The sequence below is a fragment of the Rhinichthys klamathensis genome, unplaced genomic scaffold (assembly GCF_029890125.1).
Source record: "Rhinichthys klamathensis goyatoka isolate OS25496 unplaced genomic scaffold, OSU_Roscu_1.1 h1tg000127l_1, whole genome shotgun sequence".
NCBI classification, from domain to species: domain Eukaryota; kingdom Metazoa; phylum Chordata; class Actinopteri; order Cypriniformes; family Leuciscidae; genus Rhinichthys; species Rhinichthys klamathensis.
The window spans coordinates 5,879,475-5,894,847 of record NW_026606664.1 but is presented as its reverse complement, the minus strand read 5'-3'; the positions used below and the strand labels follow the sequence as shown (position 1 = coordinate 5,894,847).

Below are 15,373 nucleotides of genomic sequence, written 5' to 3'. Positions count from 1 at the left end.
AAATTAAATAAGGTATCATCTTTGCACTTTGAGTGCACAGGAGTATACACAGTTTTTTTTTATTTTCTTACATTTATCATAAACATCACGTTCCTGTCTACTTTAATCTGGATAGAATGTGCTTTTTCATTGAAAAGAATAAATACTATACAGTATGTGATTATATTTTAAAACTCCTTGTACAGTGACCTTGACTTAGTCCTCTCTCCTTTATGGTTTTCCTGACATGATATATTAAAGTGGCTTCCTGCATGTTATGCCACACTGACATTGATTTGGAGGTCAAATAGTTTTCAAGTATTTCTAATATTTTAAAACGATATTGCTTCTTCTTCCCTCTTTTTTTTTAAGATGAGGATTTTTGGCAAAAAAATTCCAGCTTTTTAACTTGACTTTTTTATTGTTTGATCTTTATGTATTTTTTTTAATTTAAGCATCTTAAAAATAATCATACTTTTAATTCAGAAATTGAAAATATTTTCATCATAGAAGTGGTATTCAAGTCATTTTCATTGTCACTAAATTGATTTTTTTAATCTATTTGAATAATTATTATTATTACAAACAATTATCAAATAGCCTACTTTTACCTGAGGCAGAGCCAACAATAAAATTCACATATGCTGCGTCCGAAATCGAATACTTTCCTACTATATAGTATAGGGAAAAAAGTACACCAACAATGTAGTCCAAATATTTGAAAAACAGTGGGCGAAAAGTATCCGGATTACTACTTCCGCCGAGATTCTGAAGTGTGCATTCGATGGACACTTTACTATCCCATGAGGCCACGGGAGAGGATTTGTGAATTGACGCAACTGACTGCATAGGTCAATGACAGTGATTGATGTAGACCAACTGTATGTCCAAATTTCAGTACAGTAATATTTCTTTCAAACCACACAGCGATAGTCTGGAACATATTTTTTTAGGTGAGCCTCCCATAGTGTCCCCTCCCCCCATCCAGGCCCCGGGAAAAATCTCATTCACAATGACAGCTGTGGTCCGTGATTAATGATAGGCTACTGCATGATTTGTTCTATCAATTTCCTATGTTTACAAGTGCTGGGTTGCTAATCAGAAAGATTATAACGTGTCATTATTAAGCAAGGCTATTCAAGCTTTCAGAGAGTGCATGGAAGCATAATTATCAGCTAAATGGCATGATGGAAAACATACTACAATATTTTATTCATGCAATGTATGGAGAGTACAGGATTGATCAATATTAATTTACACTCCAGCCAGCCTGGAAAATCCCCCACTGCTAAGTAGATGGACTCAGATCAATGCAGTGAATTAGACTTTTATTTAAAGCAATTAACATAAAGTTGCTTAAAGTCCATTTTATGAATATGCGTAGGCCTATTCCCTGAGAAATTGGGAATCAAATCTCTTAACGTTGTTTAACACACTTAACGACTTGCTAAAACTGAACACATTCACAGACTGTTTCCACGACTGCAGCGAATTTTAAACACCAACTGTGAACACTGACTGAACGCGACTCAGCACGTTTGGGCATGATCAGTCGTAAGTATCAAATTACATTCATAATACAGTTGTTAAGTGTGTCCCGGCTTAAGGGCCCTGATGATGGTTGTCAATTAAAATCCAATATTATGACGCACTGGTATACATGAGACTAAATGTCATTTGCAAATAGTTGTCTTTTTACAGAATGAAGCACTAAACAGAAACTGCATCTCAGAGGTGTGTCAGACATTATGTCTAAGGGGGTGTTGTGCCAGGATTTGAATGTTCTTATCTGCACCAAATATCACTGCGATGAGGCAGGCATCTCAGAGAACACCATTCCCACAGCTTTTAAACTCCCAAATGGATACATTTTATTCACAGCCATTCCCTTTTCCTGCAAAGTAATAATGTAAGACTTTCCTCAGTGGCTCACCGTGATTGTGAATATCATCTTACGGCATTAGTCAAGTTATCTTGAAGGTGTAATTGAAACTGGTTCTCACTTTCATGGTTCGTTTGGTTTAGAAAATAATTAAATTATTTTTTGCCATTTTTCTTTCATTCCCCTTCGGAATGTCTCTTATATTTTAATTTCAATTGAGTTTCCATCCAAAGCTAATATTATAATATTCCGCATTATGCTAATGTTGTAAAGAGCAATGAATGTTTTGCATTACTTTGGCTTATTTATTGAGGCAAGGAAGGCAGGCAGACGAGGAACTAAGTGCAGGTATTTCGATTAACAAAACAGGAAACATGAAGGGTAGGAATACAAGCAACAATAATATGAGGAACAACTTACAAACTAATAACAAGACACAGGTGCAAACAATCAAGGGGAATCAAAAGACTACAAAACTGAAAACAGGAAACAGAAACAAATTAAACATAAAAGTCCACACAAGAAACAATAAACATTAAAAGCACTACAACATGTCCTGCAAACTCACTGCTTAAGGACTCAGAAAGGCAAAGAGGCAAAATATGAATTAAAAAATGTTCTGATATTATTATTTTGGGTTCCATTTGTCTATATTAAAATGAAAATACCTTTAATATGGAGTGATAGTGTCAGTTGGCTCAGTGGTTGCATATGTCATCATGCTGAACAGCTCAACTGAGCCCAGATGGATGATGCTGTTATCACAGAAGTCCACATTCATCAAATGTATGTAAAAATCAATCCATAGATGTATGCTCTATACTCAGCAGAACTTAATGGAGTCTCTTGTCAGGTATTCAGATAGCTCTTAGTGACTCCATTTATTGAGCTGGTTTGGTTCTTTGAGCATAAAAGTGCATGCATTTATTTTGGTTTTGCAGTCCCATTTGCAATAGCAAAAAAAGCCTCACAAACTCATAATCAGAAAGAGCTTTATTGCCAAGTGTGTTTGCACACACAATTTTGTTTTGATGACATCCAAAGAAGCTTCCAGTACACAGAGACAACAACAGTACACAGATAGAAAAATAAAAAATAAAAATATATGTGAATAAGACAGTATATGTAAATATTTAAATAAAAAAGAGAAATTTGTATGTAGGTGTGCTATATAACGGAATAAGAAGAGGTAGGGTATTGTCAAATAAATATAAGATATTGATCTTTGCACAGTGTTCAAATCCAGTGAGAGATCCAGTGTGATTTTCTGAGCCCTTTTTCTCACTCTGGATGTATACAGTTCTTGGAGGGTGCAGAGGAGCACCAACCATTCTCTCAGCAGTCTGAACTGTCCTCTGTAGTCTTCTGATGTCTGATTTTGTAGCTGAGCCAAACCAGACAGTTATTGAAGTGCAGAGGACAGACTCAATGCCTAGTAGAACTACATCAGCAGTGCCTGTGGCAAGTTGAACTTCCTCAGCTAGTGAAGGAAGTACAAAACCTGCTGGGCCTTTTTCACAATGGAGTCAATGTGATTGTCCCACTTCAGGTCCTGAGAGATGGTAGAGCCCAGGAAGCTGAATAACTGCTGCCACAGCGCTGTTCATGATGGTGAGTTACCAAAGCTCATAACTCGACTGGATCCTCAAACTGTCAGCAAAACCTCATTCATTAGCTCCACACGCTTCAACCGTAAATGAAGTCCTGTGCCTGCATTTTGGACACTGTCTCTGCTTGTTTGCAGTGCAACCCAAGGGTAAATAAAAAAAACTAGTTCTTTGAATAAATACAGCATTTTCTTTATTCAAAACACAGTGTGTGTTTAAGTCATATAGCCAATGCAGCCTGTGAAAAGCACTTCATCTTTTATAACACACCATTTTGGCCAAATGTATTAAACGACAGGAAAAACTGAGCACCCACATAGCTACAATAACCTTTTTAACATGTAAGTTGATCAAACTTAATGCGATGCACTTACTGCTTCAAAAGGATGTCATATGACCGTTCTAATGACGGACAACACACAAACTCTGACATCCTCTGGTGAAAAACCTTGTAACTCCATTTGAGCTTGATTTTGGAAAAAATAAACACACACAAGTGTCTGACCATATGAAGCCACAATACTAACTTTGACAACAAGTTTATTCATTAAAAAAAAAACATCCTGAATAGTGGTGGTTCTACACAAACCTGCAATTTTCGCTGCTTTAAAAAATACACCACACTAACCTGCCATGGTAAAATATCAACATATTAGCTAATGCCTGCACCCTTGCGACTACAAGATGACAGACAACTGACATTTCACTCACATTAGATGTGCCAATATTTGTGTTATATTTGCATAGGCCGTACTATATTTGAATTCATGATTGGTTGACTGCAAAATTAAAATCTTAAAGAAAATGTTAAAATAACGTTATTAACCAATGCTAATTTCAAATAAGCATTTCTGTTCAGAATATTTAAACTTGATTTCATTTTTATTAATACTCCTGTTGAAATTTCGTTTGTTTCCGGTTTTTGTTTTCGTTCTTTGAGCCGGTTATTATTGGAAGGTGGTTTAAACTAAACCACCTTCCAATAATTTAACAGAACAGTAAACACATCCTTTTAATTACCAATTATTTACAGTCGCTTATAAGCATAGTTTGAATTACAGGGGGTACTGGGGGGTACCTCCCAAAGGGACAGAAATATCAGTTTTGGGGGGGGTCAGATAATTTTTCTGATATTGTGAAAAAATATAATTACAGTTACAATACAAGTCAACTCCTATTTTCACTAGGAACATTTTAATGTAAAGCGATTTCAGACATCCCTATTGTGGACCGTACCATTTTTAACCATCGTGGCTAGAAGCAACGGAGATAGAGAACCAGGGTTCGAAATGAGGGGGGTCTGGGGGGGTCCCGGACCAGTCATTTTTAATGTTAAAATATATTTGTCGGGGACAAATATATTATTTTAACATTAAAAATGATTGTGAAAATTATAGGTCTTTAGTGACGTTTTATATTTATAACAGTAGGCCTAATTAATTTATTTCCTAGCGCGAGGCAGCAATCAGGGCAGCTATTAGCCGGGTGAGTTGTTGTTGTGGTGCTCCCGCTAATGTACGGACTGTAACAAAGTTGCGCTGTTGAGGCTAGCGCAGTTATTTATATAACATATTGATTTATAGTTAAGAAACGTACTCGGTTACCTAACGTAACCTCGGTTCTCTCTAGAGAGGGAACGAGTATTGCGTAAGTTTAGCTTACGCTACGGGTAAAGTGCAGCAGCTGCAGACCTAGAGCAGGCTGCCTAGCGTGCTCATTGGCTTCCTTGCGGCAACTGCACCAGCCTACCAGTGAGCCTGGCGTGACGTCACGCCCAATGGTGGCGCTTCGCACCCACTACGCGTCACAGCCCACGCGAAGGGGTGTGGCTTAGCGTATAAATACGGGGCTCAGAGGCTGCTTCCCTGGTTTTCATGATCTGAAGCGAAAATCGCTCGTGGCGCTTAGCACGGCTGGTTCCGCAATACTCGTTCCCTCTCTAGAGAGAACCGAGGTTACGTTAGGTAACCGAGTACGTTCTCTTACGAGAGGTTCTCTCGTATTGCGTAAGTTTAGCTTACGCTACGGGAACACTTTGTCAACGCCGTGCGCGCCCAGCATCCACTTTATGAGTCCCAACCCGGGGAACAGTGAAAGTGGGAAATTCAGGCGGCCAGCAAGCGGGCCGACACATGTATAAGCATAAGCACCCATGGGGAATGCAGAGCGGCGGCGCCGGGCTGCATGTACATGTAAATCACCCCATATTAGTGCAGCTCAACCAGGAGAGCTAACGTTGAGGTAGCCTGCGCACCAGTGACGTGGGCAGAACATACATACATTAGACTGATAGAACTCTGGCCTGCAAGGCAGGAACTTCCAGATTATAGAATCTCACAAATGTAGACGGGGAGGCCCAGCCCGCCGCCATACAGATGTCGTGAATGGAAATTCCACTGGACCATGCCCACGACGAGGCCATGCCTCTTGTGGAATGAGCCCTGATGCCCAGAGGGCATCGCAGATCTTTTGATGCATAGGCAGCAGAAATCGCGTCCACTATCCATCTGGATAGGGACTGTTTCGAGGTGGGGAGACCTTTGGTGCGCCCGCCAAACGAAATGAAAAGCTGCTCGGAGCGTCTGAAAGGGGCTGAGCGTGTTACGTAACCTCTCAGTGCCCTGACAGGGCATAGGAGACTGTCGCTGCCCGCGCTGTCGGATGCTGGCAGAGCCGACAGAGAAATGACCTGCGCTCTGAAGGGAGTGCCAATCACCTTCGGGACATAGCCATGTCTCGGTTTGAGGATGACTTTAGAGTCATTCGGGCCAAACTCAAGGCACGCTGCGCTAACAGATAGCGCGTGTAAGTCCCCCACACGTTTAACTGATGACAGAGCCAAAAGAAAAACGGTTTTGAGCGAGAGGTATTTTAGATTCGTTGAATCTAATGGTTTGAAGGGATGCATCTTTAGGGCCTCTAGGACCACGGAGAGATCCCAAATAGGAAACGAAGGTGGGCGCGGAGGGTTCATCCTTCTGGCTCGTCTCAAGAAGCGGATGACCAGCTCATTCCTTCCTAGCGACCGGCCTTGCTTCGACTCATCGAAGGCTGTGACGGCCGCCACGTAAACTTTGAGCATGGATGGGGACCTGCCCTTATCCAGCAGCTCTTGAAGGAAACTGAGCACCTGCGAAACCTCACCCGTTTTGGGGTCCAGATTTTTGTCGGTGCACCATTTGGAGAACACAGACCATTTAGACGCATATAGCCGTCTCGTAGAGGGGGCTCTAGATTGCGTGATCGTGTTCATAACTCCTTCTGGCAGGATAACGGGTATCCGTTGATCAACCACACATGCAGAGACCAGCGCTCTGGGTGGGGATGCCAGATCGAGCCGCAGGCTTGAGAGAGGAGGTCCCTCCTCACCGGAATCGGCCACGGGGCTGTGTGATTCTATGAGGAGCACTGGGCTGTGTGATTCCCTGATTCTCTTGATTACCTGCGGTAACATCGAGATCGGAGGGAAGGCATACAGCGGGCGTCTGGGCCAGAGTTGGGCCAGCGCATCCTCGTTCTTTGAAAAGAACACTGGGCAATGAGCGTTGTCATTTGACGCGAATAGGTCGACTTCCGCTCTGCCAAAGAGGCGCCACAGCAGCTGGACTGTTTGGGGGTGTAATGACCACTCCCCGGGGGGGATATTGTCCCTGGACAATCTGTCCGGTCCCTCGTTCAGGATCCCTGGCACGTGCGTCGCTCTCAGCGAACGCAGGAAGCACTGGGCCCAAACGAGGAGGCGTTCCGTCAGGTCGCAGAGGCTCCTGGACCTGACACCGCCCTGGCGGTTCACGTAGGACACAACCGACATGTTGTCCGAGCGGACTAGAACGTGTTGGTCCTGTATGAACGGGAGGAAGTGCTTCAGCGCGTTCTCGACCGCCAACATCTCCAGACAGTTTATGTGAAGGCATTTCTCTCGGCCTGACCACAGGCCAAAGACCGGTCTGCCCTCGAAAAGGCCGCCCCAACCTGAGTTGGAGGCGTCTGTCGAGATGATTTTCCGGTGGGAAATCGCTCCCATCCTCGTCCCCTGCTGGTACCAATTGGCCGCTAACCAGGGCTGCAGAGCTGAAATGCAGCTCTGAGATATCCTGATCCGCTTGTAGCCACGCGTCCACCCCTGACAGGTTACGATTTTGCCACCTCTGCCTCATTTTGAGCCAGGAAAAACCCTGACATTGGTCCATATAATTTTGCCAACAGTAGGCTAGCAAGGTCTTCAGAATTTTTTATCATTTTATAATTACATACATTTTAGGGGACCCCCTCCAAGAGTCATAAGTCATTTCGAACCCTGGAGAGAACTATGAGAGATGGTCATAGAAGAAGTGAAGGAGCAGTACTCCCCAATTATGGTGGGGTAATTCGCACTCTGCTTATAAGCCTTTATTATCTGCCCTGCCGAGTTAATAAAATATTCAGATGAAAGAGTTTAGAAACTCCCCCAAAACAATGCAGCACTTAGGCTCATTGCTGTATCTTCCTAGCCTAGAAATCTAGACTCCCCCTAGCGGCTGAAAAAAAATATTTTGCAGCCAGTGTAGTCTAGCAACTCCGTTGACATTCGAGCTGGAAAAACCAAACTCTAGTCAGGCCAATCACATCGTGTATAGAGTCGGCGGGCGGGCTTAACATAATGAATGAAGAAACAGAAATGCGACGGTTCACTGCTTCTTGAAAACAAAGAATGGCTGCTGCTGCTGGCGAACAGCTGTCTTTCGATTCGGCTTTGGCCGTGACTCTAGATGATTTAAAGTTTTTCTTTGAAACATGAAAAAAGAACGCCACTTGAGTCATTTTTAAAAAAGGAAGATGTGTTCTGTTTGAAGATGTGTGAGATCGCTCTGACTATATGCCTTCTTCGTTGCTCTGGTTGGTTGTAGCGCTATCCTATTGCGTGCAGAGGGAATTTGAAAGACAACCGTTCATCCCGCCCCTCGTATTGAGGCCTGTCAATGGTGAGTTCCCAGACCTAACATCCTGATGTAGGTCTGGCATGCCAGGCTAGTATCTTCCCCTTCTTTCTTCAAATAAATGACTATAATGATACTTCTAAAGTCAAGCTTAAATTGCTGAGAAATGGAGCCTTTCACAAATAATTTCAGTGCATCTCCTTCTCTGTACAGGACGAAATAGTCTCCATTTTTACACATTTGCATTTTTATTTTTAAGACATCTTTAAGACACTTTTCATGCAGACCTAGAAAGCATTTCATGCTGTGTAAATCTACTGTGTAAGTTACATTGCTGAAGCATTTATCTTGTCACGTGTTCAGAGAAGGTGTTTTATTCAGTGATGAAAATGTGAACTGTGACCAAAGAGATGATTGTTAAGGCACTTATGAAGTAGCAATCTGAGACACTCAATCTTGAAATTTAATGAGACTTATACACGTAAATGGATTGTAATCACTATCAGAAGAAAGAAAGCTCAAAGAAGGGCTTATTACTCAGAGGTGACCTAATGATAAATCTGCTTTTCTTTTCTTTTTTACCAAATAATGGAGCAACAGTCAAGTGTATAGTCTCTAAATAACTTTTATGAGTTGTGTAACATAAAAACACAGATAATGAATGCTAGATGTTGCAATATCTTATTAAATTTATTTCAAAATAAGTACATTTTTATTGATTGGTTGCACATGCTAATGTGTGGCCAATACAAACTGAAGACGAGTCTACATTCAATAGGTGTGTTGCAGGCGTGAGAAGCATTTCATTTCCAGTAAAGACTGAAAAAATAACTTTGTAAGAATAGGATATATAGGTTTCCATCAGACTGACAGGCTGTTTTCCAAATTTTCCAAATATATATGCATATTATGACATGTCACAAGTGAAGGGTTGGTGTCAGCAGCTTGTAGTGCCATCAGCTAGTTTTGTCATGTCATTCTCAATGTGGCTCCAGAGAGATTTGCCATACAGCTTAGTGCGTAAATTAACAGGGGCTTTGGCCAAAAATGCAACTGAACATTTGAACTAAATCTAGTAATAAAGTGTCGATTGGGGCATTCAATTTCGATCTCATGTTGCATCATACTTTTCAAGCGTTTTACAGTGTTGCGCACTATAACCAATCACACACAAGACTCTGTTGAGTTTATGAATGCAATGGCCAATCAGAGATGTTAAGATTAGTAATCGCTGAAACACCAGAGTTGTATTCAGTGCACGAGCTGAACTCTGAATTCTGACTATATTCACTCTTGCGAATGCTCACATCATAAACTGATAAACATAAACAGATTTGGTGATTGTGCTATTGAGAGCGTTGAAGCTAATATAAATAGGTTTTTCTATTTACAACATATTTTTGCAGCATTGAGTAATGTTGCAAATCACAAACATATCTGATGATTTCTTGAATGCAATGGCCTATCAGATGTGTTTAAGTTGGAACCCCTTACCACTTAAAACGCCTGAGTTTTCGTTTAGTGCTTAGATCTGCACACTCAAATCCTCTCGTTATAATTTAACTTGTAACAAAAAAAGTGTAGACATTATGTAGGCTATATAAGATAGGCGTATTCATTGTACAGTCAGCTTAATCAATTAGCAGAACTTTGTGAGATCGCGATGAATTAAGATGAGTGACAGCTTGGTGATTATAGACTAAAGGGAGCACTTTTATGCACGCTTTCTGGGCGATAATCCATTCAGAATTTGAAGAAAACGTATGCATTGCTGCATTAGGAAATAGGCTATTTTTATTCAAATTGGCTGCCATGCCAAATCACGCATATGCTTGCCTGTACAAATCATAGTGGTTTGCCAACATCACCACTTCAATAACAAGAGCATTTATGCTGTGATGTGTAGGTTGTTGATAGGCAACACGTAACTATTTTATGAGATTCTATTTAAATGTGTTTTTAAGGAGGAATCGCATGTAGCCTTACCGTGCGTTCACACCGCCGCCGACGAGAGCGTCAAAGTGGCCAGAAGTCATTCATTTTCAATGAGACCCGGCGGCGAGCTCTGGCGAGGATTCCATGAGGTTCCATGAGGTTAACTGATGGAAGATAAGTGAGGTTAACTTATACCCTACTTGGTCAGTCTGCAAAAATTACGATCAACATTCTTTTTTGCGTTGCGGCCCCTTTAAATAAAGTTATAAAAAAGACCAAGATTCGATCTACTTCAGAGCGTCCACGAATCTTTCCACGGCGTCGTTGGCAGGGCGGAGAGAGCGAATTTGGCCACTCTCGCCGGCGGCGGTGTGAACGCACTGTTACCCTAGAGTTAGTTTACCCTCTGCTCCCCTGTGCTAACAGGAATGCCAAATGATATAGCTTTATCCATGCATGTACTATAGACCACCTCAGCATGCTGAGAGAAATAATCATAATATTTTTTTAAGTACATCCAGTGGATTTGGCTTTGATTTAAAGGTCAATTAATATTATTGGAAGAGAGGAAAATAGTGGCTATAAATGAGAGCTTGTGAATGTGCAAACAGACAGAAATCCTTTCTTATTTTGTTGCACGAGATGAGAGACTATACAGCACAATAGGTTTAAAAAAGACTAACAAAATAAATAGCTTCTATGACCCTGTAGGCAATCATCTACTAGATGATATGGAGATTTACCTTTTGAGCTCCATGACACTGAAGCTGGGAAGAAAGGAAAATGTAAACCAAGACAGTGTAATATGAGCGAAATCCACAAGAAAATTGATGAGGCATAATTGCTAATTTTTATGTTTTTTTAATTGCACAATCAGATGGCATTGCAAAAAAATTAATGATCTTAACTTACAAAATATAAAAATAAATGCAGTCTGAAACACATGTATTAAACTGCAATGGTCCTCCGGCTGGATAATAAAGTACCAACCCAACCTGCTAACAGAACATATAATCACAGTTGCCAAGCACATTGTGCATGAGTCACTGAATCACAACACACAGCATAAATTTCATAATGCTTTAAATATTGGCACTTTTGATGTCTTAAGCAGATAAAATGAACGAGTCTGGTATATATGAGTAAACACCAAAACAATATGTAAATGAATGAAAAATATTAAAGTCATTAAAATGAGCTCATCTCGATAAGGTTTCGTTTTTATGGTCAGCACAGCCATAGTATCAGCTTTCTCTGGGCATCAAATAAATGTGCACAGCTATGCAGTGTAATTAGATCTCCTACATTCTCAGCATCATCCATTTATTGTCTTGTGCTATCTTGTAAGCCAACGTCTCACAATCAGTATATTAACGTCAAACAGAAAACCTTATGCACACAGAGAGGTCAGTCCATACCAGCAGCAGCAGATTTCCTTGAAGGTCTTCCTCATCTCTTGGCTCCTGAAGGCATAGATGAGAGGGTCTATGACTGAGTTGCACATAATGAGGATCAGATACATGTTGAAGTGAGACATGAAGCAGACACAATAGGGGTTCCGGGGGCAGGAGATCATGAGGATGAGGTGCAAGAAAAACGGAGCCCAGCACACTACAAATACCCCCAGAAGGATAGTGATGGTGATGGCCCCCTTCATATTTGCTGCCTGCCAGATAGGGCCATTGCCAGGGAGGGCAGCAATGCGCTTCATGTGCAGCCGGGCTAGAAGAAACATGTGGACGTAGAGCGAGGCCATGAGGGCCAACATGGTGAAGAACATGCTGATAAGGCAGATGAGAACGGTGGTGCTCTCCGAGTACACGATGAAGAGCACGCCGGAGACCGTGCAGAAGGTCCAGATGCAGGTTATGATGGTGACCGCCCGCCGCTGGGTCATGATGTTGTGGTAGCGCAAGGCATAGAAGATCGTGATGTAGCGGTCCACTGCGATGGCCAACAAACTCCAAATGGAGGCTAACAGCGAGCTGCAGATCATTGAGTCAAAAATGTTGTCCATGTTTTTGATAATGCTTTCGCGGTTGGTCAGGTTGCCCCCCGTGATGAGCGCTATCACGACCGTTTCTGAAGCATTGGAGACACTGACCAACAAGTCTGCTACGGCTAAACTGCAGATAAAGAAATACATGGGAGAATGAAGGTTCTTGTTCTTGACAATAGCCGCAATCACCAGAATGTTCTCCAGGAGACTGACGAGCCCGAGCGCGAGGAAGACCTCTGTGGAGATGAGCAGCTGCTCATAGCATCCTGAGGCTGATCCTCTGTCACCCTGACCAGGCTTTCCCACCGGCAGAGCTCCCTGGCTGTGATTCCGGTACGAATGATGCAGTCCATGATGATGTGAGGTGTTCATTTCCCTGAATATCTGTGGTCAGTGTTTTGACCTGTAGCTAATTCAGTCTGATGAATTCATTAGGTTTACATTGAACATCCTCCAGTAGATCAAAGAAAGCAGATAATGAACAAACATCCGTCACCTCCCCTCTATGATAACTCTTCTTCCAAAGCAGCAAAAACATCCAACAAAGGGCTGCAAGAGCCTCCTACATAAGAACACAATGTAAAAAAAGAGATACAAACATGCAGACAGAGAATTAAAGGATAGGAGACAGCGACATCTGACTGAATCTATAAACACTGACTCTGTTGAAGTGCACACAGCAAAATGCAGTATTCAGAGTGAGGCATTCAGTCTCCAGTGTGCTCCCAGCACTTGGCAGGCAGGCGAGTGAGATACTCTTGCCCCCACAGCCACGGTCTGGCATGCTGAGTGTAGGCCCCTCCCCTAGCTTTCTCCACCAATCAGCAATGATGAGTGAAGGTAAGTATGAATGACATTTCCTCTGACTAACAGATAAAATACTCCAAAGAGGTTGTTTTCTTAGAGCATTTTGGTGGCATGTTGTTTAAATAATGAAGTGACTCAAGTAAGCATTCAGTTTACCTTGTGAGCATGTTCGTGTTTAAGCAATATCATATGGGCAAGAGTGCAGCTGTTCCGATTCTGATGAGCATATTCAGGCTGATTCAGTCTGATATTTCTGGCATAGGCCTACAGCAGTTTAATAAAAAGTTAAAACTGAGTAACTTACATTTTGGACAAAATATTGCCAGTTAGTTTGTACATTTTGCTCGTCTCCAAGTAACACTCAGTGGTATTTCGTTACTGAATTAAAGGGATAGCTCACTTTGAAATTAATTTTTGATATGTTTTAGCTTACCTCAAGGGCATCCAAGATGTAGGTGTCTTTGTTTCCGCAGTAGTTTAAATTTTGATATTCTTAGGTCATACCGTTCTTGTCTGTCAGTCATATAATGCAGGCCTATGGTCACCACCTCAAAGAGCATGCACAGAGAAGTCCAAATTAAACATGATTTAATGACTCGGAAATGTAAGTTCACATTGATGGCCTAAGACACGAAACGAGCGGTTTGTGTGAGAAAACGAACAGTATTTATATAGTTTTTACCTCTTGTAACGCACAGACCGAAGCGCCCGCGTCCTCAGATCACTTGGACGTGGCTGTGGTTTATATCTCGCAATTCTGACTTTATAACACGCAATTCCGACTTTATTTCACGCAATTCTGACTTTACAACACGCAATTGCGACTTTATATCAATCAATTCTGACTTTATATCTCGCAATTCTGACTATATCTCGCAATTCTGACTATATCTCGCAATTCTGACTTTATAACACGCAATTGCGACTTATATCACGCAATTCTGACTTTATATCTCGCAATTCTGAGAAATAAAGTCAGAATTGCGAGATGTAAACTCGCAATTGTGAGAAAAAAAGTCAGAATTGTGAGATAAAAAGTCGCAATTACCTTTTTTATTTTTCATTATGTGGCGGAAACAAGCTTCGTAGTATTCACATGGACTATTTTAACAATGTCTTATTCTTCTGGACCTGGAAAGTTGCAATGACGTTGCTGCCTATGTCAGAAAGCTCTAGGATTTCATCAAAAATATCTTAGTTTGTGTTCCGAAGATGAACGAAGGTTTTACGGGTTTGGAATGACACGAGGGTGAGTAATTTATGACAGAAATTTCATTTTTGGGTAAACTAAGCCTTTAAGACAGTCACTTGTTTCGATTCTGAATGAAGTAATGTTGTTGCTGAAATTGAATGAGTGGCTGGTTCGCAGTGCTGTCAGGACTGAATATACGCTCAACCAATCAAATTCTAGGACCAGAATTAACTGTTGTATATAATATTGTCTGTTGTTTTATTTGCAGGTTTGATCAGCATCTAACAAATCACCTCATTTGCATTTTACGGATGCTTAATGAGGCTCATGAATCAGAGCTGACTCCTCTCTCTTTAGCCTATTGATCATTTAGTTTTATGTCCAAACGTAGAAAATCAATTACAGTCAGAAGAGCCCGATTAAAGGGATTGACCCTTTCTGTGATCACCACTTGGGAAAAGACACTACGAATACTGCACAAACAACAGCTAATCCTGCTTCGTGAAGAGATAATACTAACAGTTTTTCAATGAGCAAAAAAGAGAAATGGGAATAGAACAAACTGAACGGAATTTGCTGAGATAACAGTTCATTACATTACAGCCCTATAGTGAAAAATTTAAATGTATTTGAAATACATTTATTTTATGCTAAGTATACTACAAATACATTTACATATATGTGTACTTAATATAAATACCCTGGAATTGCACTTTTAATATACTAAATTGTTATACTTAAAGTCTGCTAAATTGGAACTAATTTTGTACTTAATGCTCTTTAGTTATCCAGAAATAGGGCTGAGGTCCAACTAAAGATATACTTATTAAGTATAATTTTGATTGTGCTAAAGTGGAACTCTTGGAAGTATACTTTAGGTACACTTTAAATATCTTGCATACTGATATTATACAGAGATCATACTGTCCTTACTATATTAAAACGCATTAATATTAAGAAATGTGCATTGTGCATTAAAGAAGTGCTCCCAATAAAGTTATTTATAATATTTATATCAGTAAGTCTCAAGCGAAATGCCAGTAAATAATTTAATGG

At 41.0% G+C, this 15,373-nt stretch overlaps 1 protein-coding gene across 1 annotated transcript; it reads right to left on the bottom strand.

Moving 5' to 3' along the window:
- Nucleotides 1-11,508: 11,508 nt before the first annotated feature.
- mc4r (melanocortin 4 receptor) lies at nt 11,509-12,767 on the bottom strand. Its single transcript, XM_056256335.1, has one exon. The coding sequence runs from the start codon at nt 12,688-12,690 to the stop codon at nt 11,710-11,712; it is 981 nt and encodes a 326-aa protein (XP_056112310.1). The 5' UTR covers nt 12,691-12,767; the 3' UTR covers nt 11,509-11,709.
- Nucleotides 12,768-15,373: the final 2,606 nt, after the last annotated feature.